The sequence below is a fragment of the Salmo salar genome, chromosome ssa01, assembly GCF_905237065.1.
Source record: "Salmo salar chromosome ssa01, Ssal_v3.1, whole genome shotgun sequence".
Lineage (NCBI taxonomy): Eukaryota > Metazoa > Chordata > Actinopteri > Salmoniformes > Salmonidae > Salmo > Salmo salar.
Window position 1 is genome coordinate 143,475,352 of NC_059442.1, and position 23,445 is coordinate 143,498,796.

The 23,445-nt window shown below is 38.5% G+C and overlaps 2 protein-coding genes and 2 long non-coding RNA genes across 4 annotated transcripts; all 4 read right to left on the reverse strand.

Moving 5' to 3' along the window:
* Positions 1-1,421: 1,421 nt before the first annotated feature.
* On the reverse strand, positions 1,422-2,095 carry LOC123726097 (uncharacterized). Its single transcript, XR_006758396.1, has 3 exons — positions 2,081-2,095; positions 1,937-1,980; positions 1,422-1,558 (listed from the first exon to the last, which is right to left on the reverse strand). It is a non-coding gene; the product is annotated as an uncharacterized lncRNA (long non-coding RNA).
* Positions 2,096-6,351: 4,256 nt separating this feature from the next.
* LOC106567203 (uncharacterized) lies at positions 6,352-10,254 on the reverse strand. Its single transcript, XM_045692473.1, has 10 exons — positions 9,971-10,254; positions 9,757-9,792; positions 9,185-9,484; positions 8,791-9,084; positions 8,567-8,665; positions 8,223-8,325; positions 8,088-8,115; positions 7,955-7,995; positions 7,836-7,867; positions 6,352-7,696 (listed from the first exon to the last, which is right to left on the reverse strand). The coding sequence occupies exons 1-8, from the start codon at positions 9,996-9,998 to the stop codon at positions 7,984-7,986; spliced, it is 900 nt and encodes a 299-aa protein (XP_045548429.1). The 5' UTR covers positions 9,999-10,254; the 3' UTR covers positions 6,352-7,696; positions 7,836-7,867; positions 7,955-7,983.
* Positions 10,255-13,809: 3,555 nt separating this feature from the next.
* On the reverse strand, positions 13,810-14,443 carry LOC106567198 (uncharacterized). The gene is made up of 3 exons (XR_001320015.2): positions 14,335-14,443; positions 14,121-14,156; positions 13,810-13,854 (listed from the first exon to the last, which is right to left on the reverse strand). It is a non-coding gene; the product is annotated as an uncharacterized lncRNA (long non-coding RNA).
* Positions 14,444-16,748: 2,305 nt separating this feature from the next.
* On the reverse strand, positions 16,749-18,822 carry LOC106567191 (uncharacterized). Its single transcript, XM_045701068.1, has 6 exons — positions 18,707-18,822; positions 18,493-18,528; positions 17,927-18,226; positions 17,533-17,826; positions 17,309-17,392; positions 16,749-16,981 (listed from the first exon to the last, which is right to left on the reverse strand). Exons 1-6 carry the CDS (start codon positions 18,732-18,734, stop codon positions 16,749-16,751), a joined length of 975 nt encoding a protein of 324 aa, XP_045557024.1. The 5' UTR covers positions 18,735-18,822.
* Between the last annotated feature and the right edge of the window lie 4,623 nt (positions 18,823-23,445).

The following is a 23,445-nucleotide window of genomic DNA, read 5'->3' on the forward strand; positions in this document are numbered from 1 at the left end:
TCAGTTATTTATTGCCACTTGTCAAAACACCAGGGTTTTGGTGCGTGTGCAGTTTATAAGGTGCTAGTTTAAAACGTACAAGTAATATGATTACAATTGCTGCACATGTGTAGATAGTAGATTTTAGGTTTTCAATATGTAACGAACTGTTTCTGCATATTGCTTATTGATTTGGACACCTACAACACCAAGTGTCGCTGGAAGGCAAAGAAGATAATCAGGGACCCCAGCATCCTGAGCCACGGCCTGTCCTCCCCGTTCTATCACTCAGACGCAGGCAGTATAGGAGCATCATGGTAAAAACTGTAAGACTGGCCAATAGCTTCTACTCCCAGACCATCAGGCTTCTACCCCCCACCTCAAAGGACATTTTTACCCTGCCCTCCCCAATACACATGTATTATGCTGAATAGTCACGACTAGTCACCTACTCACCCTGCTGCTCCTCCTGTGGACATTTCCCATCCCCTCTAACGGACGTTAACCCTGTCCCCACCCCCAATGGACATCTATCAATGACACAGTTGTTAAAATGTATTTATTATTATGTATATTTGTATTATTCTATTTGTATTATTTTATTTCACTTTGTCCTGCATTGTTGGAGCTCGTGCCCTGTAATTACATCTGCAACCCTGTGCATGATGTGACTATTAAACTCTCTAATCTCTAATGTCTAATCTAATCTCTAAATTTTGTTTTGACATTGGGCTATTTATCAAAATGGCTTGTCAACAGGAAGCAGCGACAATACATTTTCCATTAAAATTTTGGGAACATGAATGTAACTTTCAACATTAATTTCCAATGGTATTGTACGATTGATTTATTTTGATGATAGCCTATTCCAATAACAGAAATGTCCAAAAAGGGTTTTCCTTGCCTACGAGGAGCTCTTAAAATTGTTGCAAAACAGGATTCAACATTGCCATCTTGTGGTTTAAACGTGTCTTGTATTGCTACGGCCGGGTAGTAGTAGAGTAGTTTGTAACCACAACAACGTGAGAAAACGGTTAGAAAACTTGCCAATTTATCCACGGACCGTGCACATTTGGAGTAGACTTAACCCTCGTGGAATTTATAAAAGCTGCTGACTTAACATGTGATTTCAATTTAATTGAGAAACGAGAGAGTAGCCTAATAAGTAATTATTACTTTAAGTCAATGGCTTACATTTAGAAGCTTTCAGCAGGTAAGCAAAGATGAGTGCCTGGTCAGCGAAAAGCAGCGTGTTACTGTTTCCTGCGACTGGGACTGACAGGTGCACACGAGACAAACAGAAATTAAGCGGATGGTGGAATACAAAAACTTAATTGTTCTCTTAAAGTGACAAATTGGATGATCAAAACTACATTGCAAATAGATTTATGCAATTGATTTCTTGGAAAGAAAATTGAAATGGAGGTGTGGAAGTCCTTTCATGTCTTTTCAGGTCGGCACATGCTGGTCAGTATATGACCATTGTGGCATAGTCATGGCCTTGCTCAAACTTGACTCAGTAGGATGGAGGAGCACCAGCATGGGACACGGTGGCATAGCACCAATCATCTTCACCTTCCTGTTATTGCAGCAAAGGAATGAGGACAAATCACTATTTGAAATAAAACATCAAATCATAATATCCTTACAATAAACCACAATGGTTTTCATTTATAACATGCTTATGTGTTGTGTGCCAGCCCACTGTACTGTTTATGCACAGAAAACCAAAAAAAGCACTATGGTGGTAAAGTAGAGGAAGAGCGTGAGGCAGCTACATAAAAACATAATTATGTCATGGTATTGCCTTCTTTTCCTGTGGAGATTCTACAGGATTTGTTGTGTCACTTGCTGTGTTAACAGAATCACAGAAATGTGCTGTTAAAACGGGACTGTGGTAAATATCTCTATAATAATAGGCCTACACACGTACACTTCACTGTGGCATCATACATACTTGTTACGGTAGGGTCTCCTGGCAATGTCTGGTCACTGGGCGATCTGAAAGACATGGTTAGGTGAGACAGGCATTCACATTTAAACTGTATGTTCTGTATGCTGTCATAATCATGCTGTTCAACACACAGCCAACACTATTCACCTTGTTATGATGAGGCGTCCGTTCCCTATGACAGTAAAACAATGGAATAAATGAGTGATTCTGTCTGATCGGTTTTGCTAATACGTTTAAAAGGCTGTTAGATACCAGGTTCATATACTCTTTGCTTTCAGTGAGAGGAGACAGGTGATGCAGAATATGAATACTGCAAGTAGAATCATGAATCCTATCAGGGCCATACATCCGATGATGTACTTAGTCAGCATGTCTGTAACAGAGTAAAATGTATTTTTGACCAAATGGATGAATGACCTAAATCAGGAATCTATGCATTACATTTCTCATGTAATCTTTCTTACTTGTGTTCCACACCACCACTGTGACATTTTTGCTGGGAGGTGAGTCCTCTTCGTAATGACACTGGACGGTGACCTTTGACCACAGCCCTCTGGGCTTCCACCCAAGCAGCTCTGACCCTTTTACTGGGTGGGATCATTGGTTGGGCTGGCATTTGAGCGACCAAGCTCCTTGAGTTTAGAATCCACATAGAACAAACACTGCTGACCCTCTACAAGGGCAGAGGACTCGCAGCTCAGCTCAACCACTTCAGTCAGGGTCACAAACTTCAGGCTTACTGAGATCTGGTGCTTCTTCTCCTGGGTATTCCAAGTGTTTGTCTGATTCTCCTTGTCCCCTTGAAGGATGAGGAATGAGAGAGATAGTTGAGGAAAGAGAGAGATAGTTGAGGAAAGAGAGAGATAGCTGAGGATAGGAATGATAACATTATAGTGAAAAAACTAAGATTTGTGTCCGTTCTAAAACTAATTCAAAATGCAAGATTATTCCCTTTTTAAAACCTCTTACAACAGGATTGAGTTTGACAATAGCCAGTGAAAAATCAGAGCGGCATATTCATAACCACAAATCTAATAATATCTATTTCTCAAACATAGGACTATTTTATACCATTTTATAGATACACTTCTCCTGAATCGAACCACGTTGTCCGATTTCAAAAAGGCTTTACAGCGAAAGCAAAACATTAGATTATGTTAGGAGAGTACATCGACAAAAATAACCACACAGCCATTTTCCAAGCAACTAGCATGCATCACAAATACCCAAATACCCAACAGCTAAATGCAGCACTAACCTTTGACGATCTTCATCAGATGACACTCCTAGGACATCATGTTACACAATACATGCATTTTTTTGTTCGATAAAGTTCATATTTATATATAAAAACAGCATTTTACATTGGCGCGTGACGTTCAGAAAATATTTTTCCTCAAATACTGCCAGTGAATCAGCACCACAATTTACAAAAATACTTGTCATAAACGTTAATAAAATATTAAACTGTCATTCAAAGAATTATAGATGAACATCTCCTTTATGCTAACGCTGTGAAAGATTTCAAAAAAGCTTCACGAGGAAAGCACTCTTTGCAATAATCTAAGTACTGAGCTCAGAAAAATACACTAGGCTATACAGATAGCTGCCATCTTGGAGTCATCTAAAATCATAAATTGCATTAGAAATATTCCCTTACCTTTGATGATCTTCATCAGAAGGCACTTCCAGGAATCCCAGGTCCACAATAAATGTTCATAATATGTCCAAATAACTCCTTGTTGTTTGTGCGTTCAGTTCAGCTACTCCAAATGTAGGAAGCGCGCGGACAATGTCACGACGAAAAGTAAAAAAAAGTTGTATTTACGTTCGTTCAAACATGTCAAACGTTGTAAAACATCAAGCCTTAGGGCCTTTAGAACGTGAAGATTCAGTAATATTTCAACCGGACGGTACCTGTGTCTTGAAAAACATTTAGGAACAGAGGATCCACCCTCGTGAATGCGCACCAATGAAGTGATGTCATTCCCTGGGTGACCAAATTCCCCACCTTCTCATTCGGTCTTTGTTCATCGTAGACGCCTCAAAAAACTTTGTAAAGACTGTTGACATCTAGTGGAAGCCTTAGGAAGTGCACAATTATTACTATGTCACTGTGTGTTCAATAGGAAATGACTTGAAGAGATCCCATGCATCCAGATTTCCACTTCCTGGTAGGATTTCTCTCAGGTTTTTGCTTGCCATATGAGTTCTGTTATACTCACAGACACCATTCAAACAGTTTTAGAAACTTCAGAGTGTTTTCTATCCAAATCTACTAATAATATGCATATCCTAGCTTCTGAGTTTGAGTAGGAGGCAGTTTAATATGGGCACATATTTTTTTCCGAAATTGTCAATACTGCCCCCTATCCTTAAAGAGCTGTAAGAAGAGCTCAACATTTATTTCCCAGCCATTGATAACCATGCAAATCACAAAAGTGCATCCCTAATGTTGAATGACAAAACAAGCAAGAGAAGGGAAGAAACGCACCTGCATCAGTTAATTGTAGGTCAAGAGAGACTACAAGAAATGTAGTTCATTGTTATTCCAAGCAAAAGTACAATTAGGGATATTGTTATGAAAGTAAATTATTTTACATTTTATTATACAGTACAATAATTATATTATTAATAATACATAACGCACAGATAAGGCACCAGCAGCACATTCATTGGATCATGGTTAAGAATTCTTTGAAGGTCCCAAACCTGCCACCTGTTATTATTATAATGCAGAGAGAGAAGTGAAACAGCATATATCCAAATGAAAGATGCTTTCGGGGTCGACTATTTTCACATGCTCTCGAAAATGTTTTTAGAAATATACACAGGAGCTGTTGGCTGTAGATAATGACTCAGGCAATGCCACAGTAGTGAGTGTGAGTGACACACTGTATTTTCTGTCTCCCCTCTCTACCTTTATGGTGAAACAATAGCTCCCACCTATGACCCTTCTGTGATGGTGCATAGTTTTCATATACACTATCATACCTGTAGCTGTCATAGGTTTGTAATGTGCTCCAATTGCAGGTTTAGATAAGACTGATCTGGCTGGGCCTATTCTGTCCTAAGATCCGTAACAAACATGTTACCTCTGTTGGGAGCACAGGGGTTATGAGAGTTATGTTCATGTAATATTTTGTTCTGGGTTTTAGACATTAGGTTGGGCCTAACCAGGAGGAACCACTTGTAGTTGCAAAAAAGTCAATTTAAAATATTATTTAAATGTTGCAATTATCATGTGGGTTTAATTTGTCTCTTGTTGAAGCTTTGCACATGAATAATTTACTTATTCATCAAGAAAGCTGTTCATTTACACATGCATCAAGTATACTTGTTCAAATGAATCACATCTTAAAACCTTTGCACATCTATTTATAGCCCAGTATGAGAATGCAATTGGTCTGAGAGGAACAGATGTTGACAGACTACAGGAGGAGGTGGGGTCCACAGAGTATCAGATATTACCAACAACGACGAGACGGCCTACAGGGAGGAGGTGAGGGTCCTTGGAGTGTGGTGTCAGGAAAATAACTTCACACTCACTGTCAACAAAACAAAGGAGATGATCGTGAACATCAGGAAACAGCAGAGAGAGCATCCCTTTACGGATAAATGGAAATTTAATCTCTCTTGACAAATTTCCCCACAACAGCATTAGAAGGCACAACAGCGCCTCTTAACCATCAGAATGCTGAAGAAATTTGGCTTGTCACCAAAAACACTCACAAACTTTTACAGAAGCACAATCGAGAGCATCCTGTCGGGCTGTATCATCGCCTGGTGCGGCAACTGCTCTGCCCACAATCGCAAAGCTCTCCGGAAGGTAGTGAGGTCTGCACAACGCATCACCGGGGGCAAACTACCTGCCCTCCAGGACACCTACACCACCTGATGTCACAGGAAGGCCAAAAAGATCATCAAGGACAACAACCACCCGAGTCACTGCCTGTTCACCCCGCTACCATCCAGAAGGCGAGGTCAGTACAGGTGCATCAAAGCTGACACCGAGAGACTGAAAAACAGCTTCTATCTCAAGGCCATCATATTGTTAAACAGCCATCACTAACATTGAGCGGCTGCTGCTAACATACTGACTCAAATCTCTAGCCACTTTAATAATAAAAAATTGGATGTAATAAATGTATCACTAGTCACTTTAAACAATGCCACTTTATATAATGTTTACATACCCTACATTCCTCATCTCATAGGTATATAGTGTACTCTATACCATTTACTGCATCTTGCCTATGCCGTTCGGCCATTGCTCATCCATATATTTACATGTACATATTCTTATTCATTCCTATACACTTGTGTGTAAAAGGTAGATGTTGTGAACTTGTTAGATTACTTGTTAGATATGACTGGATGGTCAGAAGTAGAAGCACAAGCATTTCGCTACACTCGCATTAACATCTGCTAACCATGTGTATGTGACCAATAACATTTGATTTGATTTGATTTGTGAATCAGGAATCAGAGAGAGGAAAAATGGAGGTAGTGTATCAACAGGTGGAAGTAAAGACACATACTGTAATTAAACCATCATAATAACAAAACATATTTTTTTTCAACTAATGGAAGTGTAAAGTACTTAAGTAAAAAATACTTTATAGTAACACTTAAGTAGCTTTTTGGGGTATCTACACTTTACTATTTATATTTTTGACTGCTTTTACTTTTAGTTCACTACATTCTTAAGAAAATATTGTACTTTTTACTCCATACATTTTCATTGACACCCAAAAGTACTCATTACATTTTGAATGCTTAGCAGGCCAGGAAGATAGTGACATTCACAGACTTATCAACCGAACATCCCTGGTCATCCCTACTGCTTCTGATCTGGCGGACTCACTAAACTGACATGATTTGTTTGTAAATGATGGCTGAGTGTTGGAGTGTGCCCCTGGCATTCCGTAAAAAAAAGAGAAAAAAAAGAAAATGGTGGACTCTGGTTTGCTTAAAATAAGGAATTTGAAATTATTTATACTTTTATTTTTCATACTTAAGTATATTTTAAACCAAATACTTATAGACTTTTACTCAAGTAGAATTTTACTGGGTGACTTTTACTTTTACTTGGGTCATTTTCTATGAAGGTATCTTTACTTTTACTCAAGTATGACAGTTGAGTACCTTTTCCCCCACTGAAAACTAATATACACCAGACAAGGTTAAAGAGAGAGATGTAGAGAGCGAGAGATCAGAAAGGGAGAGAGAGATGTGAGATGTAACAAGCAAAGTTTGACATGTGTTCTACCCTCTTGTGGATTTGAGACTCTATTGACTCTTGTCAATGAGTGAAATAGATTGGTGAATACTGATTTGTGACTGCTGACTACATTGAGTAACTCAATTTAGAAAAATATTTATTTTATGTTTCAGATAGAGTTAATTTTTTTATTTATTTAATTTAACCTAAAATGCAAATAGTTGAAACTGCTTGTTTTCAGAAATTAGTAGATATCTTTGTTGTTGTGGCAGTGTTCTTTGTGCTATGACTAAATTATGATCCAATATGAAGAAAAAAAGATAGGATTGTAACTGTAAACTATGGCAAAACATGTTATCCAGTAAATGTTTCTTCTTCTATGATTCTGCTAAGAGGGCGTACTCTCCAGCTATTTCAAACTTGATCTTGCTGCGCCCAGGTCCAACTTGGTTACCGGTAGATGTCACTGTTGCATATTGAAGACTAGCTCGGTCACTGGTATATGTCACAGTAGCGTATTGCAGACTACTGTCCTCTTCCTGTAAGAGAGAGATCAAGTCACTTTGAGCTGTGTGCACAGTAGGGTTGTCATTGGTGCTATTGGCAATATTGCTTGATATCGTAGAAGTAAAGTGCATATTAGGCTACTTCACACTGCACTGGTTCAAACCAACTCACCTCATCCCTAGACGGCTTTGTGATGACAGAATCTGTTTGAAATGAGAGAATGAGGGAAAATAAAACACTGAACAAAAGAAGATAAAGGCAGTGGTGATTTAGTTAACTCTCATACTCACAGACACAAGGTGGGGTTTGGTCTTGCTGATCAGGTGGGCTTCTGTCGAGACAATGCAGTACAGTCAGAAAGATATAGCCGTGCATGAAGAAAGAAAAAATTATGTGAATCTAAAATGAATACACCAGTCTTACCCAGTATTTACAGGCCTGCATTGAACCCCTTCAAAAGATATATAGAGATAATTTAGCAACTTTGAGAATAACTTGAAGTAGCATTTGGAACAAAATAAGAATGTGTTATGAGTAGACCTATCTGAAAGCACGCACCACAATTGCTTTGGAGAACACACAGCACAGACCCAGCTAGCAGAACCAGGAAAAGGGAACCAGCACCCAGACTGATGATGATGGAACACTGGACCTGAAGAAACTGAATGAAGGCTCACAGTGATCAGTGAGTCATCTGTACAGTATAACCTGACCTTACAATGACTAGAATGTTTGTGCAAATTACCCTTACTAACAGTGACTATCGAGATACTTAACAGGTTAGAGATGTTAGAGACGTATCAAAAGCTGTACATTTAGAAGCAGAGTCATTCACTGAACTTGCAATTTGAAGTTCTTAGGACTACTAACAGTTAATCTAAAACTCAACCAATGTTACTCACCTCTTCCTTGGGCTGTGACATTGCTGCTTGTCTCCTCCTGACCAGTTATGATTAAACTGAACTCTGATGGGGAACTCGTAGCTCTTGGAGGATTTAACACTGAAATGAATAAAGCATTGATATGTGTACAATAATAATATATTTGTCTTGCAATACAACAATAGACCAACAGAAGATTGACACATTTGAAATCACAGAAATTGATGGGCTCTAGTCTTCCTCACCATCTATGGTGATACCGAAAGGTTCACTATGCTGTGATGTCACAGTATCTTCACCCTCTACCACCAGCTCCACAGCACAGGTGATGAAGATCTCTCCAGCACCGCTCCTCTTCCTCTGCAGTTCCTCTTCTGCCACTCTCCCCACACAGACATTGTCTTTGTAGGGTAGTTTATTAAAGTGTGAGTCACCATTGTTCAGATAAAAGTAGCATGAGGTGCCAGCCTTGGCCTCACATCGAAGACCGAGGTAATTCCCAATCTTCTCCACATGAACACTGGGCTTTGCAATTGGATCTGTTTGTAAATTGTGAAAGTCATTTATGAAGTCAGTTAACAAGTGGGAAGTGTACTCTGGTAAACATGTGCTTTGGAGTACTGTAAAATTGTCACTTACCACCCACATTAAGTCTTCGAGCATCACTAGGTTTTGAGGTTTTGATCGTTTTACCTTCTCTGTTCTGTTGAATTACACAGCTGAGATCTACTTCAGTCTTGTTCCACTTTTTGAACTCATTCCATAACAACTTGAACTGGCAAGCACCCTGCTTGTAATCTACTTTTCTTATAGGGTTGGGGTCGTGATCTCTGTAGAAATTGCACTCTGTGCCTTCTGGTGACTCACAGCGTACTGTAACAGGTGTTGCTACATTGATGTACTCAGGGGAAAATACAATAGTGGGAGTGGGAACCGAATCTGTTTAGAGAAATAGAGAGAATCTATGAAATTGTGAGTGATAAGAATCTTGGTTCAGAATGTGTTTGTATGTGGAGTATCACTTCCTTGTCTCTCTATTTGCAACTAAATACATTTCTTAATAAAGATATGGCACTTTTAGCATTGTGCTACTCTATATTAGTTGTGAAAAGTAGTGTACAAATCTGTCATCAAAAAATATGTTTATGCCTGAAATAAATTAATAGCTGTTGAGCTGGACAATTAATGAAGTGACATTTGGTAATATGTACCTGCACAACTTTCTTTTACCGCAACACCGGCAACATCTTCGAACAAGGTAAAAACAACTTAGTGAGACATTTTACAAGCATTACTATAAGGCATAATAAAGGCTCATACATACTTAGAACAAGTTATAAAGCATACATTATGTAACATATTACCAAAACTTAAAATCAGTGTAAAGACATATTGATCCAAAGACCAAAATAATTGAATACTCACAAATGAGAAGAATATAAGACAAAGACATATTTTCCACTTTCTTCCGTCAGTGAAGTGAACTCCACACATAGATTGTCATGTGAGAAAACTGATGTGTGTTTGGTAGGACACAGAAAAACCTACAGAGGAGGATATGGAGACTCACGTCTGATGTTGTGACAGATCATTAGTGACGCTGAAGAAAATGTCCTTATTTTCATTGACCACTAAGGAGCTGTCCATGTGGTCCACCCTACATTAAACTTCCTGAAAATATAGGTAACTACAGCACAGCTATTTGAAATATGAGACCTCTAGTGAATAATTGATCAAATAAACTTGTTGACTTTTCATAGTTACTTTAAACTATACACACACAAATAAACAAAACCAGAACTAAATACACAGTAGCTTAACAGCAACATCACCCTAACAACTGCTAGGCAGGACACAAGAGATACGGGCCATAAACTTATATTTAAGGTGACCTGACTTGACCTCAACACCCCTCTATCAGTAATCCATGGCTCTCTCCCTTCATCAATGCCTGCCACATGTAATTGCTTCCCTGCACTCAACACATTCCAAGCTTAATTGCTCACACTATATAGCTTCCTCCTATAACCATTCACTTCTGGTGTAGACCCTCTAAACCTCAGCACTCCATCAGTGACATGAATAAGTATATTTTCATATTCTCAGATCCCAACACAACACACACATTGACATGATCAAATGAGTTCAGTTACTGACCTATTGGGTTTATTTGAAGTTGGACAATTTGATGGATAGTTTCTTGTTTGAGCTTTTTCACCCCACAACTTTTATAGCTTTGTAATGGAGGTGACTAATGCTTCTCCAAATGAGGAAATGGCAGGTACCTTGATCCATGTCTGTTTAGTTTACATAATACATTTTTCCAGTCAGAGTAATCACTCTGTGCCAACTAAGATAAGGCTTGGATTGCATCCACAGATCACATTACTTTTGTGGATTTTTGGCGAACTTCGTTTTTTGGAAGCAAATCCAAGCATTGAAGAAATGCAAAACAGGAATCCAAATATATTTTAGTTGTTTTTTACTTCATCACCACCAATAAATTGTTTCACATGTTTTGGTAAACCACAGGTGGAAAGGTTATGGATTGTTTCTCAAATAATTAAGATTTCTGTAAGAGTACTGGATATTGCTGGATAACATTGACATCAACTCCTTGTAGGACGCACCAGTTTCTTTTTAAAGGTTGGACATTTTTTTAATGTGAATCTTGCAATATATCTGGAAATTATACAACTGGCATTTTATTTATTTAAATTGTTGAATGATAGATGTTTTTCTCATCCATCTGGTTTTGAGGGCTAGGGACAGAGTGTTAGGGGACCAGTTGCAGCACAATGGCTCATTATAGCACATCTCAGCCTAGATCATCACCACAATTCCATTACTGTGTCTTTCCACACCGCTTCATGTTCTCTGACAAGTCATTTCTATTGATGGAAATAGACATGAGCTTCATACAGTATGAAGATATGTATTGCAAGCCGTATGCGGTGTTGTTTGCAGGGGTGATGTTGGTGTCTTCTTCTCATCTCTAGAAATAGAAGTGTACCTGCAATATTAGTACCCTCACTGTGGTCACATCTACGTGACAAACAGACTCGACACACTCTGCTAAATCTCAGGTACAACAGTGAACATCATGAGTCATTGGACCGTTGAACATCGTTGAAGACCTTTGAAACTCAACTGCTGTGTAATCTAAACACAATGCTGTCTCCTCTCAGAGTGGCTCCTCAACTTCCAAATAAATTAAACATTTCCAACAAGATTTACAATATAATGTACAAGCTTTATTTCCACTGGAAAACACAACATCCATGAGCAGAAAAAAATGAAATGCTAATAAAATAGCTGTATTTTAGACATATAAACTCATTACACATGAAACACTTCGCATAATATAAAATACATTAACAAGCAATGGGGAGTAAAGAGCATTGTTCTACACACACATATTGCATCTTAGATGGGTTTTGGTCAAGACACGACAATTCACCAGTACATCAACCAGATAATCGAAAAAAAATGCATGAGTAAATATTTATGAATAAATAGACCACTGTTACCTCCGTTTGACATTGCCTTGTGGATCAACTTCAGAGATAAAAGTATGATGAAAACAAATCATACCGCCAGGTTGTATAGCTAATAAAAGACATGACAAAAGCCTTCGGAACAACAAAAAGATGTAGGATCTTAATTTGAGCCAGTTTGCTACAGCAGGAAAATAATCCTGCAGGAACAGGAAATGTGAATTATTATGTGGATGATAATTAATGGATATTTTTGTTGGGGTTGATACATTTCTTTTAGGAAAATCAAGTTTGAAAAATTCAACGCGGAAATTACAAACGTTAGAAGCATTTTTAATGCTCAAATGCACTGCAAGTTTGCATTTCCTGCTGTGCAGTAAAATTCTCAGAAATAAAAGAGTAATCAAATGAAGTTCCTACATCCGTTACAATTTGTGTGAGTATGAGAAGGCATGCACCACGTCTATACCAGAGAAGACACAGAACAGATTCCATCAGCAGAATGATAACATAGACAACAGCACGAAGACTGGTGTACTGGTAGAAGGGGATCACTGAGACGGATTCTGGAAGGGAAAGGGACATCACTCTCAAAAACAGTATCTGAATAGGCACTTGCTGATGTATTTCGACAAACTGAGCTCACAATAACCATGTTTATTTAATACACCTTCTCCTTGTGTAGTTATACTACTGACTGACCAATCCTCTCCAAGTGGGATGGAACTGGTGGCTCCAGGAGGATTTACAACCAAAGTAAATAAAACAATGATATACACAGTATGTACAATAATTATATACAGTATTAGTCTTGCAATACAGTAATAGACAAACAGAGGATTGTCATAATAATATTTTCACAGTTAATCTAAAACTCAACCAATGTTACTCACCTCTTCCTTGGGCTGTGACATTGCTGCTTGTCTCCTCCTGACCAGTTATGATTAAACTGAACACTGATGGGGAACTAGTAGCTCCTGGAGGATTTACAATTGAAATAATTAAAACATTGATATGTGTACAATAATAATATACTAGTCTTGCACTACAACAACAGCCCAACAGAAGATTGACACATTTGAAATCACAGAAATTGATGGGCTCTAGTCTTCCTCACCATCTATGGTGATACCGAGGGGTTCACTATGCTGTGATGTCACAGTATCTTCACCCTCTACCACCAGCTCCACGGCACAGGTGATGAAGATCTCTCTAGCACTGCTCCTCTTCCTCTGCAGTTCCTCTTCTGCGACTCTCCCCACACAGACATTGCCATTGTAGGGTAGTTTTTTTGAAGTGTGAGTCACCATTGTTCAGATAAAAGTAGCATGAGGTGCCAGCCTTGGCCTCACATCGAAGATTGAGGTAATTCCCAATCTTCTCCACATGAACACTGGGCTTTCCAATTGGATCTGTTTGTAAATTGTGAATGTAATTTATGAAGTCAGTTAACAAGTGGGAAGTGTACTCTGGTAAACATGTGCTTTGGAGTACTGTAAAACTGTCACTTACCACTCACTATAAGTCTTCGAGCATCACTAGGTTTTGAGGTTTTGATCGTTTTACCTTCTCTGTTCTGTAGAATTACACAGCTGAGATCTACTTCAGTCTTGTTCCACTTTTTGAACTCATTCCACAACAACTTGAACTGGCAAGCACCCTGCTTGTAATCCAGTTTTCTTATAGGGTTGGGGTGGTGATCTCTGTAGAAAATGCACTCTGTGCCTTCTGGTGACTCACAGCGTACTGTAACTGTTGTAGCTACTTTGATGTACCCAGAGGAAAATACAATAGTGGGAGTGGGAACCGAATCTGTTTAGAGAAATAGAGAGAATCTATGAAATTGTGAGTGATAAGAATCTTGGTTCAGAATGTGTTTGTATGTGGAGTATCACTTCCTTGTCTCTCTATTTGCAACTAAATACATTTCTTATTAAAGATGTGGCACTTTAAGCATTGTGCTACTCTATTGTGAAAAGTAGTGTACAAATCTGTCATCAAAAAATACTTCTATGCCTGAAATAAATCAATAGCTGTTGAGCTGGACAATTAATGAAGTGACATTTGGTAATATGTACCTGCACAACTTTCTTTTACCGCAACACCGGCAACATCTTCGAACAAGGTAAAAACAACTTAGTGAGACATTTTACAAGCCTTACTATAATGCATAATAAAGGCTCATACATACTTAGAACAAGTTATAAAGCATACATTAAGTAACATATTACCAAAACTTAAAATCAGTGTAAAGACGTATTGATCCAAAGACTAAAATAATTGAATACTCACAAATGAGAAGAATATAAGACAAAGACATATTTTCCACTTTCTTCCGTCAGTGAAGTGAACTCCACACATAGATTGTCATGTGAGAAAACTGATGTGTGTTTGGTAGGACACAGAAAAACCTACAGAGGAGGAAATGGAGACTCACGTGTGATGTTGTGTGACAGATCACTAGTGACACTGAAGAAAATGACCTTATTTTCATTGACCACTAAGGAGCTGTCCATGTGGTCCACCCTACATTAAACTTCCTGAAAATATAGGTAACTACAGCACAGCTATTTGAAATATGAGACCTCTAGTGAATAATTGATCAAATAAACTTGTTGACTTTTCATAGTTACTTTAAAATCTACACACACAAATAAACAAAACCAGAACTAAATACGCAGTAGCTTAACAGCAACATCACCCTAACAACTGCTAGGCAGGACACAAGAGATACGGGCCATAAACTTATAATTCTCCTTTAAGGTGACCTGACTTGACCTCAACACCCCTCTATCAGTAATCCACGGCTCTCTCCCTTCATCAATGCCTGCCACATGTAATTGCTTCCCTGCACTCAACACATTCCAAGCTTAATTGCTCACACTATATAGCTTCCTCCTATAACCATTCACTTCTGGTGTAGACCCTCTAAACCTCAGCACTCCATCATTGACATGAATATGTATATTTTCATTTTCTCAGATCCCAACACAACACACACATTGACATGATCAAATGAGTTCAGTTACTGACCTATTGGGTTTATTTGAAGTTGGACAATTTGATGGATAGTTTCTTGTTTGAGCTTTTTCACCCCACAACTTTTATAGCTTTGTAATGGAGGTGACTAATGCTTCTCCAAATGAGGAAATGGCAGGTACCTTGATCCATGTCTGTTTAGTTTACATAATACATATTTCCAGTCAGAGTAACCAGTCTGTGCCAACTAAGATATGGCTTGGATTGCATCCACAGATCACATTACTTTTGTGGATTTTTGGCTAACTTCGTTTTTTGGAAGCAAATCCAAGCATTGAAGAAATGCAAAACAGGAATCCAAATATATTTTAGTTGTTTTTTACTTCATCACCACCAATAAATTGTTTCACATGTTTTGGTAAACCACAGGTGGAAAGGTTATGGATTGTTTCTCAAATAATTAAGATTTCTGTAAGAGTACTGGATAGTGCTGGATAACATTGACATCAACTCCTTGTAGGACGCACCAGTTTCTTTTTAAAGGTTGGACATTTTTTTAATGTGAATCTTGCAATATATCTGGAAATTATACAACTGGCATTTTATTTATTTAAATTGTTGAATGATAGATGTTTTTCTCATCCATCTGGTTTTGAGGGCTAGGGACAGAGTGTTAGGGGACCAGTTGCAGCACAATGGCTCATTATAGCACATCTCAGCCTAGATCATCACCACAATTCCATTACTGTGTCTTTCCACACCGCTTCATGTTCTCTGACAGGTCATTTCTATTGATGGATATAGACATGAGCTTCATACAGTATGAAGATATGTATTGCAAGCCGTATGCGGTGTTGTTTGCAGGGGTGATGTTGGTGCCTTCTTCTCATCTCTAGAAATAGAAGTGTACCTGCAATATCAGTACCCTCACTGTGGTCACATCTGCGTGACAAACAGACTCGACACACTCTGCTAAAGCTCAGGTACAACAGTGAACATCATGAGTCATTGGACCGCTGAACATCGTTGAAGACCTTTGAAACTCAACTGCTGTGTAATCTAAACACAATGCTGTCTCCTCTCAGAGTGGCTCCTCAATTTCCAAATAAATTAAACATTTCCAACAAGATTTACAATATAATGTACAAGCTTTATTTCCCCTGGAAAACACAACATCCATGAGCAGAAAAAAATGAAATGCTAATAAAATAGCTCTATTTTAGACATATAAACTCATTACACATGAAACACTTCGCATAATATAAAATACATTAACAAGCAGTGGGGAGTAAAGAGCTTTGTTCTACACACACAAATTGCATCTTAGATGGGTTTTGGTCAAGACACGACAATTCACCAGTACATCAACCAGATAATCCCCAAAAAATGCATGAGTAAATATTTATGAATAAATAGACCACTCTTACCTCCGTTTGACATTGCCTTGCGGATCAACTTCAGAGATAAAAGTATGATGAAAACAAATCATACCGCCAGGTTGTATAGCTAATAAAAGACATGACAAAAGCCTTCGGAACAACAAAAAGATGTAGGATCTTAATTTGAGCCAGTTTGCTACAGCAGGAAAATAATCCTGCAGGAACAGGAAATGTGAATTATTATGTGGATGATAATTAATGGATATTTTTGTTGGGGTTGATACATTTCTTTTAGGGAAATCAAGTTTGAAAATTTCAAAGCAGATATTACAAACGTTAGAAGCATTTTTAATGCTCAAATGCACTGCAAGTTTGCATTTCCTGCTGTGCAGTAAAATTCTCAGAAATAAAAGAGTAATCAAATGAAGTTCCTACATCCGTTACAATTTGTGTGAGTATGAGAAGGCATGCACCACGTCTATACCAGAGAAGACACAGAACAGATTCCATCAGCAGAATGATAACATAGACAACAGCACGAAGACTGGTGTACTGGTAGAAGGGGATCACTGAGACGGATTCTGGAAGGGAAAGGGACATCACTCTCAAAAACAGTATCTGAATAGGCACTTGCTGATGTATTTCAACAATCTGAGCTCACAATAACCATGTTTATTTAATACACCTTCTCCTTGTGTAGTTATACTACTGACTGACCAATCCTCTCCAAGTGGGATGGAACTGGTGGCTCCAGGAGGATTTACAACCAAAGTAAATAAAACAATGATATACACAGTATGTACAATAATTATATACAGTATTAGTCTTGCAATACAGTAATAGACAAACAGAGGATTGTCATAATAATATTTTCACAGTTAATCTAAAACTCAACCAATGTTACTCACCTCTTCCTTGGGCTGTGACATTGCTGCTTGTCTCCTCCTGACCAGTTATGATTAAACTGAACACTGATGGGGAACTAGTAGCTCCTGGAGGATTTACAATTGAAATAATTAAAACATTGATATGTGTACAATAATAATATACTAGTCTTGCAATACAACAATAGACCAACAGAAGATAGATACACTTGAAATCACAGAAATTGATGGGCTCTAGTCTTCCTCACCATCTATGGTGATACCGAGGGGTTCACTATGCTGTGATGTCACAGTATCTTCACCTTCTACCACCAGCTCCACAGCACAGGTGATGAAGATCTCTCCAACACTGCTCCTCTTCCTCTGCAGTTCCTCTTCTGCCACTCTCCCCACACAGACATTGTCTTTGTAGGGTAGTTTTTTGAAGTGTGAGTCACCATTGTTCAGATAAAAGTAGCATGAGGTGCCAGCCTTGGCCTCACATCGAAGATTGAGGTAATTCCCAGTCTTCTCCACATGAACACTGGGCTTTCCAATTGGATCTGTTTGTAAATTGTGAATGTAATTTATGAAGTCAGTTAACAAGTGGGAAGTGTACCCTGGTAAACATGTGCTTTGGAGTACTGTAAAACTGTCACTTACCACTCACTTTAAGTCTTCGAGCATCACTAGGTTTTAAGGTTTTAATCGATTTATCTTCTCTGTTCTGTAGAATTACACAGCTGAGATCTACTTCAGTCTTGTTCCACTTTTTGAACTCATTCCACAACAACTTGAACTGGCAAGCACCCTGCTTGTAATCCACTGTTCTTATAGGTTTGGGGTGGTGATCTCTGTAGAAAATGCACTCTGTGCCTTCTGGTGACTCACAGCGTACTGTAACTGTTGTAGCTACTTTGATGTACTCAGGGGAAAATACAATAGTGGGAGTGGGAACCGAATCTGTTTAGAGAAATAGAGAGCATCTATGAAATTGTGAAAGATAAGAATCTTGGTTCAGAATGTGTTTGTATGTGGAGTATCACTTCCTTGTCTCTCTATTTGCAACTAAATACATTTCTTATTAAAGATGTGGCACTTTAAGCATTGTGCTACTCTATTGTGAAAAGTAGTGTACAAATCTGTCATCAAAAAATACTTCTATGCCTGAAATAAATTAATAGCTGTTGAGCTGGACAATTAATGTAGTGACTTTTGGTAATATGTACCTGCACAACTTTCTTTTACCGCAACACCGGCAACATCTTCGAACAAGGTAAAAACAACTTAGTGAGACATTTTACAAGCCTTACTATAATGCATAATAAAGGCTCATACATACTTAGAACAAGTTATAAAGCATACATTAAGTAACATATTACCAAAACTTAAAATCAGTGTAAAGACGTATTGATCCAAAGACTAAAATAATTGAATACTCACAAATGAGAAGAATATAAGACAAAGACATATTTTCCACTTTCTTCCGTCAGTGAAGTGAACTCCACACATAGATTGTCATGTGAGAAAACTGATGTGTGTTTGGTAGGACACAGAAAAACCTACAGAGGAGGAAATGGAGACTCACGTGTGATGTTGTGTGACAGATCACTAGTGACACTGAAGAAAATGACCTTATTTTCATTGACCACTAAGGAGCTGTCCATGTGGTCCACCCTACATTAAACTTCCTGAAAATATAGGTAAATACAGCACAGCTATTTCAAATATGAGATCTCTTGTGATTAATTGATCAAATAAACTTGTTGACTTTTCATAGTTACTTTAAACTATACACACACAAATAAACAAAACCAGAACTAAATACGCAGTAGCTTAACAGCAACATCACCCTAACAACTGCTAGGCAGGACACAAGAGATACGGGCCATAAACTTATAATTCTCCTTTAAGGTGACCTGACTTGACCTCAACACCCCTCCATCAGTAATCCATGGCTCTCTCCCTTCATCAATGCCTGCCACATGTAATTGCTTCCCTGCACTCAACACATTCCAAGCTTAATTGCTCACACTATATAGCTTTCTCCTATAACCATTCACTTCTGGTGTAGACCCTCTAAAACTCAGCACTCCATCAGTGACATGAATAAGTATATTTTCATTTTCTCAGAAGCCAACACAACACACACATTGACATGATCAAATGAGTTCAGTTACTGATCTATTGGGTTTATTTGAAGTTGGACAATTTGATGGATAGTTTCTTGTTTGAGCTTTTTCACCCCACGACTTTTATAGCTTTGTAATGGAGGTGACTAATGCTTCTCCAAATGAGGAAATGGCAGGTACCTTGATCCATGTCTGTTTAGTTTACATAATAAATATTTCCAGTCAGAGTAACCAGTCTGTGCCAACTAAGTTATGGATTGGATTGCATCCATAGATCATATTACTTTTGTGGATTTTTGGCTAACTTCGTTTTTTAGAAGCAAATCCAAGCATTGAAGAAATGGAAAACAGGAATGCAAATATATTTAGTTGTTTTTTATTTCATCACCACCAATAAATTGTTTCACATGTTTTGGTAATCCACAGGAGGAAAGTTTATGGATTGTTCCTCAAACAATGCCTTCTGGTAACTCACAGTGTACTGTAATAGGCGCAGTAGCTACACTGATGTACCAAGGGGATAATACAATGGTTGGAGTGGGAACAGAATCTGTTTAGAGCGAAAGAGAATCTATGAAACCTTGAATTGTTCCTTGATTTAAAAGGTGTTTGGCATGTGGAGTATCACTTCCGTATTTCTCTATTTGCAACTATAAAACATTATTATTCAAGTCATAATTCTTAACTGACTCCATAGCTGTACAAAAGTTCTGTTGACAAGAAAGGCTTTTGTGCCTCAAAGACACTGATTATATTTAATGGCTGAGATTGAGCTGGACAATCATAAGGAGTGTCATTCTGTAATTCATACATACCTGCACAACCTTTTTCTGCAACACCAGCCACATCTGTAAAACCAAATAAGGTGTTTCAGTCTAACATATGGAATGGGCTACTTAAAATATCTGATTAAATAGATCATTGATCAAAAATAAAAGTAATAATTGAAAACTCACAAATGAATAGAAGATAAGATTATATTTTCCACTTTCTTCCTTCAATAAAAAGGTGAACACATAGACTATAATGTTTAAAAAAATATGTGTGCTTAAGACACAGCGCAACCTAGAAAGCAGGATATGGAGACTCAGAAGTAATGTTGTAACAGATCACTAGTGACGTTGAATAAATGTACATTATTTGACTGACCACTAAAGGACTGTCCCTGATGTGCACCTCAATTGATTTTAGTCAAAATATAGATAACTAGAGCACAACTATTTCAAATGTGAGAACCCACGTGATTAAGATTTCATTGCTTGCCATTAAAGTTGACTTTTCAAACAAGACAGTAACTGTGTACACCTTGCACATACAGTTCACATACACAAACAACAAACTTAACCTAAATATACATTTTTATCATACACTCTTATCCAGAGTAACTTAAAGAACGTGAGTGCATACATTTTCATTCATACTTGTCCCCCATGGGAATCAAACCCACAAACCTGGTGTTGCAAGTGCCATGCTCTACCAACTGAGCCACATAACAGAGACATGATCAAAAATAGTTTAGTCACTGATTTATTTGGTTTTATTAGTAGTCGGATGTAGTAGATATTTTCTGTTTAAGCACCCAACTTCTCCCCAGCCATGTTACGGACTCGGGAGAGGCGAAGGTCGAGAGCCATGCGTCCTTCGAAACACGACCCTGCCAAGCCGCACTGCTCGCTTAACCCGGAAGCCAGCCGCACCAATGTGTCGGAGGAAACACTGTCCAGCTGGCGACTGAAGTCTGCTTGCAGGCGCCTGGCCTCCACAAGGAGTCTCTAGAGCGCAATGGACAAGGAAATCAGGTCATCCAAACCCTCCCCTAACCTGGACGACTCTTGGACAATTGTGCTGCGCCACTCGGGAGGCCCTGGTCTCTTGGTCTCTATTAAAGTCGCTTGCCGAAAATCAACATCCGACATTCCAAAATATAGATAGGCCAATACTGTAATCCAACTATAAGTTCTCATCTAACCAACAACGCTACAGCTCAAACGTTTGACCCTGTTCTTTTGATTTCAGCATGAAATGAAAAAGTGTTGCATTACCCTTACCGCGTTGGCGACCCACTTGTATCAAAATGCAACGCAAAATTCTACAAATAGTAGGCAACACATTATTAGCAGATTCCGTGTAGTTTTTGATCTGTGTTAGTTTTAACAGGACTTGCAACCTTATCTCCCCCCTCGTGCAATTGATTTCAATGTGATATCAATATCAGTGATTGGAAAATAAGTGTTGCGTTTCTCTTCCTGTTTTGGAGACCCCCAAATCAAATAGCCTCACTCCAAAATGTAGGTGATTAATGACTTCTGACGTTTAGGTTCTCGAACCAGTAACGTAACAAACTCCAGTTTCCATGTGTTTTTTTTAGTTGTGTTAGTTTCAACACCCTACAACACTCTGAGCAAAGAAGATAATCAGGGACACCAGCCACCTGAGCCACGGCCTGTCCTCCCCGTTCTATCACTCAGACGCAGGCAGTATAGGAGCATCACGGTAAAAACTGTAAGACTGGCCAATAGCTTCTACCCCCAGACCATCAGGCTTCTACCCCCCACCTCAAAGGACATTTTTACCCTGCCCTCACCCCAATACACATGTATTATGCTGAATAGTCACGACTAGTCACCTACTCACCCTGCTGCTCCTCCTGTGGACATTTCCCATCCCCTCTAATGGACGTTAACCCTGTCCCCACCCCCAATGGACATTTATCAATGACACATTGTTAAAATGTATTTATTTATATTTGTATTATTCTATTTTTATTTCACTTTGTCCTGCATTGTTGGAGCTCGTGCCCTGTAATTACATCTGCAACCCTGTGTACGATGTGACTATTAAACTCTCTAATCTCTAATGTCTAATCTAATCTCTAAACTGTGTTTTGACATTGGGCTATTTATCAAAATGGCTTGTCAACAGGAAGCAGCGACAATACCTTTTCAATTTACATTTTAGGAACACAAATGATTCAATTATTAACAAAAAAGTTTTACGGAGCCTTAAAATTCTCAACATTGCCATCTAGTGGTGTGTTGCTGTATGTGACCAACCCTCGTGGAATTTATAAAAGCAGCTGACTTAAAATGTGATTTCAAATTAATTGAGAAACGAGAGAGTAGCATAAGAAGTAATTATTACTTTAAGTCAATGGCTTACATTTAGAAGCATTCAGCAGGTAAGCAAAGATGAATGCCTGGTCAGCGAAAAGTAGCGTGCGCTATGTTGTTTCCTGCGACTGGGACTGACAGGTGCACACGAGACAAACAGAAATTAAGCGGATGGTGGAATACAAAAACTTTATTGTTCTCTTAAAGTGACAAATTGGATGTTCAAAACTACATTGCAAATAGATTTATGCAATTGATTTCTTGGAAAGAAAATTGAAATGGAGGTGTTAAAGTCAAGCAATCTATCTATGTGGAAGTCCATTCATGTCCATTCAGGTCGGCACATGCTGGTCAGTATATGACCACTGGGCTCAAACTTGACTGAGTAGGATGGAGGAGCACCAGCATGGGACACGGTGGCATTGCACCAATCATCTTCACCTTCCTGTTATTGCAACAAAGGGATGAGGACAAATCACTATTAGAAAGAAAACATCAAATCATCAAATCCTTCAATAAACCACCATTCCAACTGTTTTTCATTTATAACATGCTTATGTGTTGTGTGCCAACCCACTGTACTGTTTATGCACAGAAAACCAAAAAAGCACTATGGTGGCAAAGTAGAGGAAGAGCGTGAGGCAGCTACATAAAAACATAATTATGTCATGATATTGCCTTCTTTTCATGTTGAGATTCTACAGGATTTGTTGTGTCACTTGCTGTGTAAACAGAATCACAGAAATGTGCTGTTAAAACGGGACTGTGGTAAATATCTCTATAATAATAGGCCTACACACGTACACTTCACTGTGGCATCATACATACTTGTTACGGTAGGGTCTCCTGGCAATGTCTGGTCACTGGGCGATCTGAAAGACATGGTTAGGTGAGACAGGCATTCACATTTAAACTGTATGTTCTGTATGCTGTCATAATC

Coding starts and splice junctions, on each gene's coding strand:
- LOC106567203 (XM_045692473.1), bottom strand. CDS start 9,998: ATGTCTTTGTCTTATATTCTTCTCATTT. Junction 9,793..9,970: donor GTCTTATATTCTTCTCATTT/GTGAGTATTCAA, acceptor CCTTGTTCGAAG/ATGTTGCCGGTGTTGCGGTA. Junction 9,085..9,184: donor TCGAAGACTTAATGTGGGTG/GTAAGTGACAAT, acceptor ATTTACAAACAG/ATCCAATTGCAAAGCCCAGT.
- LOC106567191 (XM_045701068.1), bottom strand. CDS start 18,734: ATGTCTTTGTCTTATATTCTTCTCATTT. Junction 18,529..18,706: donor GTCTTATATTCTTCTCATTT/GTGAGTATTCAA, acceptor CCTTGTTCGAAG/ATGTTGCCGGTGTTGCGGTA. Junction 18,227..18,492: donor GGTAAAAGAAAGTTGTGCAG/GTACATATTACC, acceptor TTCTCTAAACAG/ATTCGGTTCCCACTCCCACT.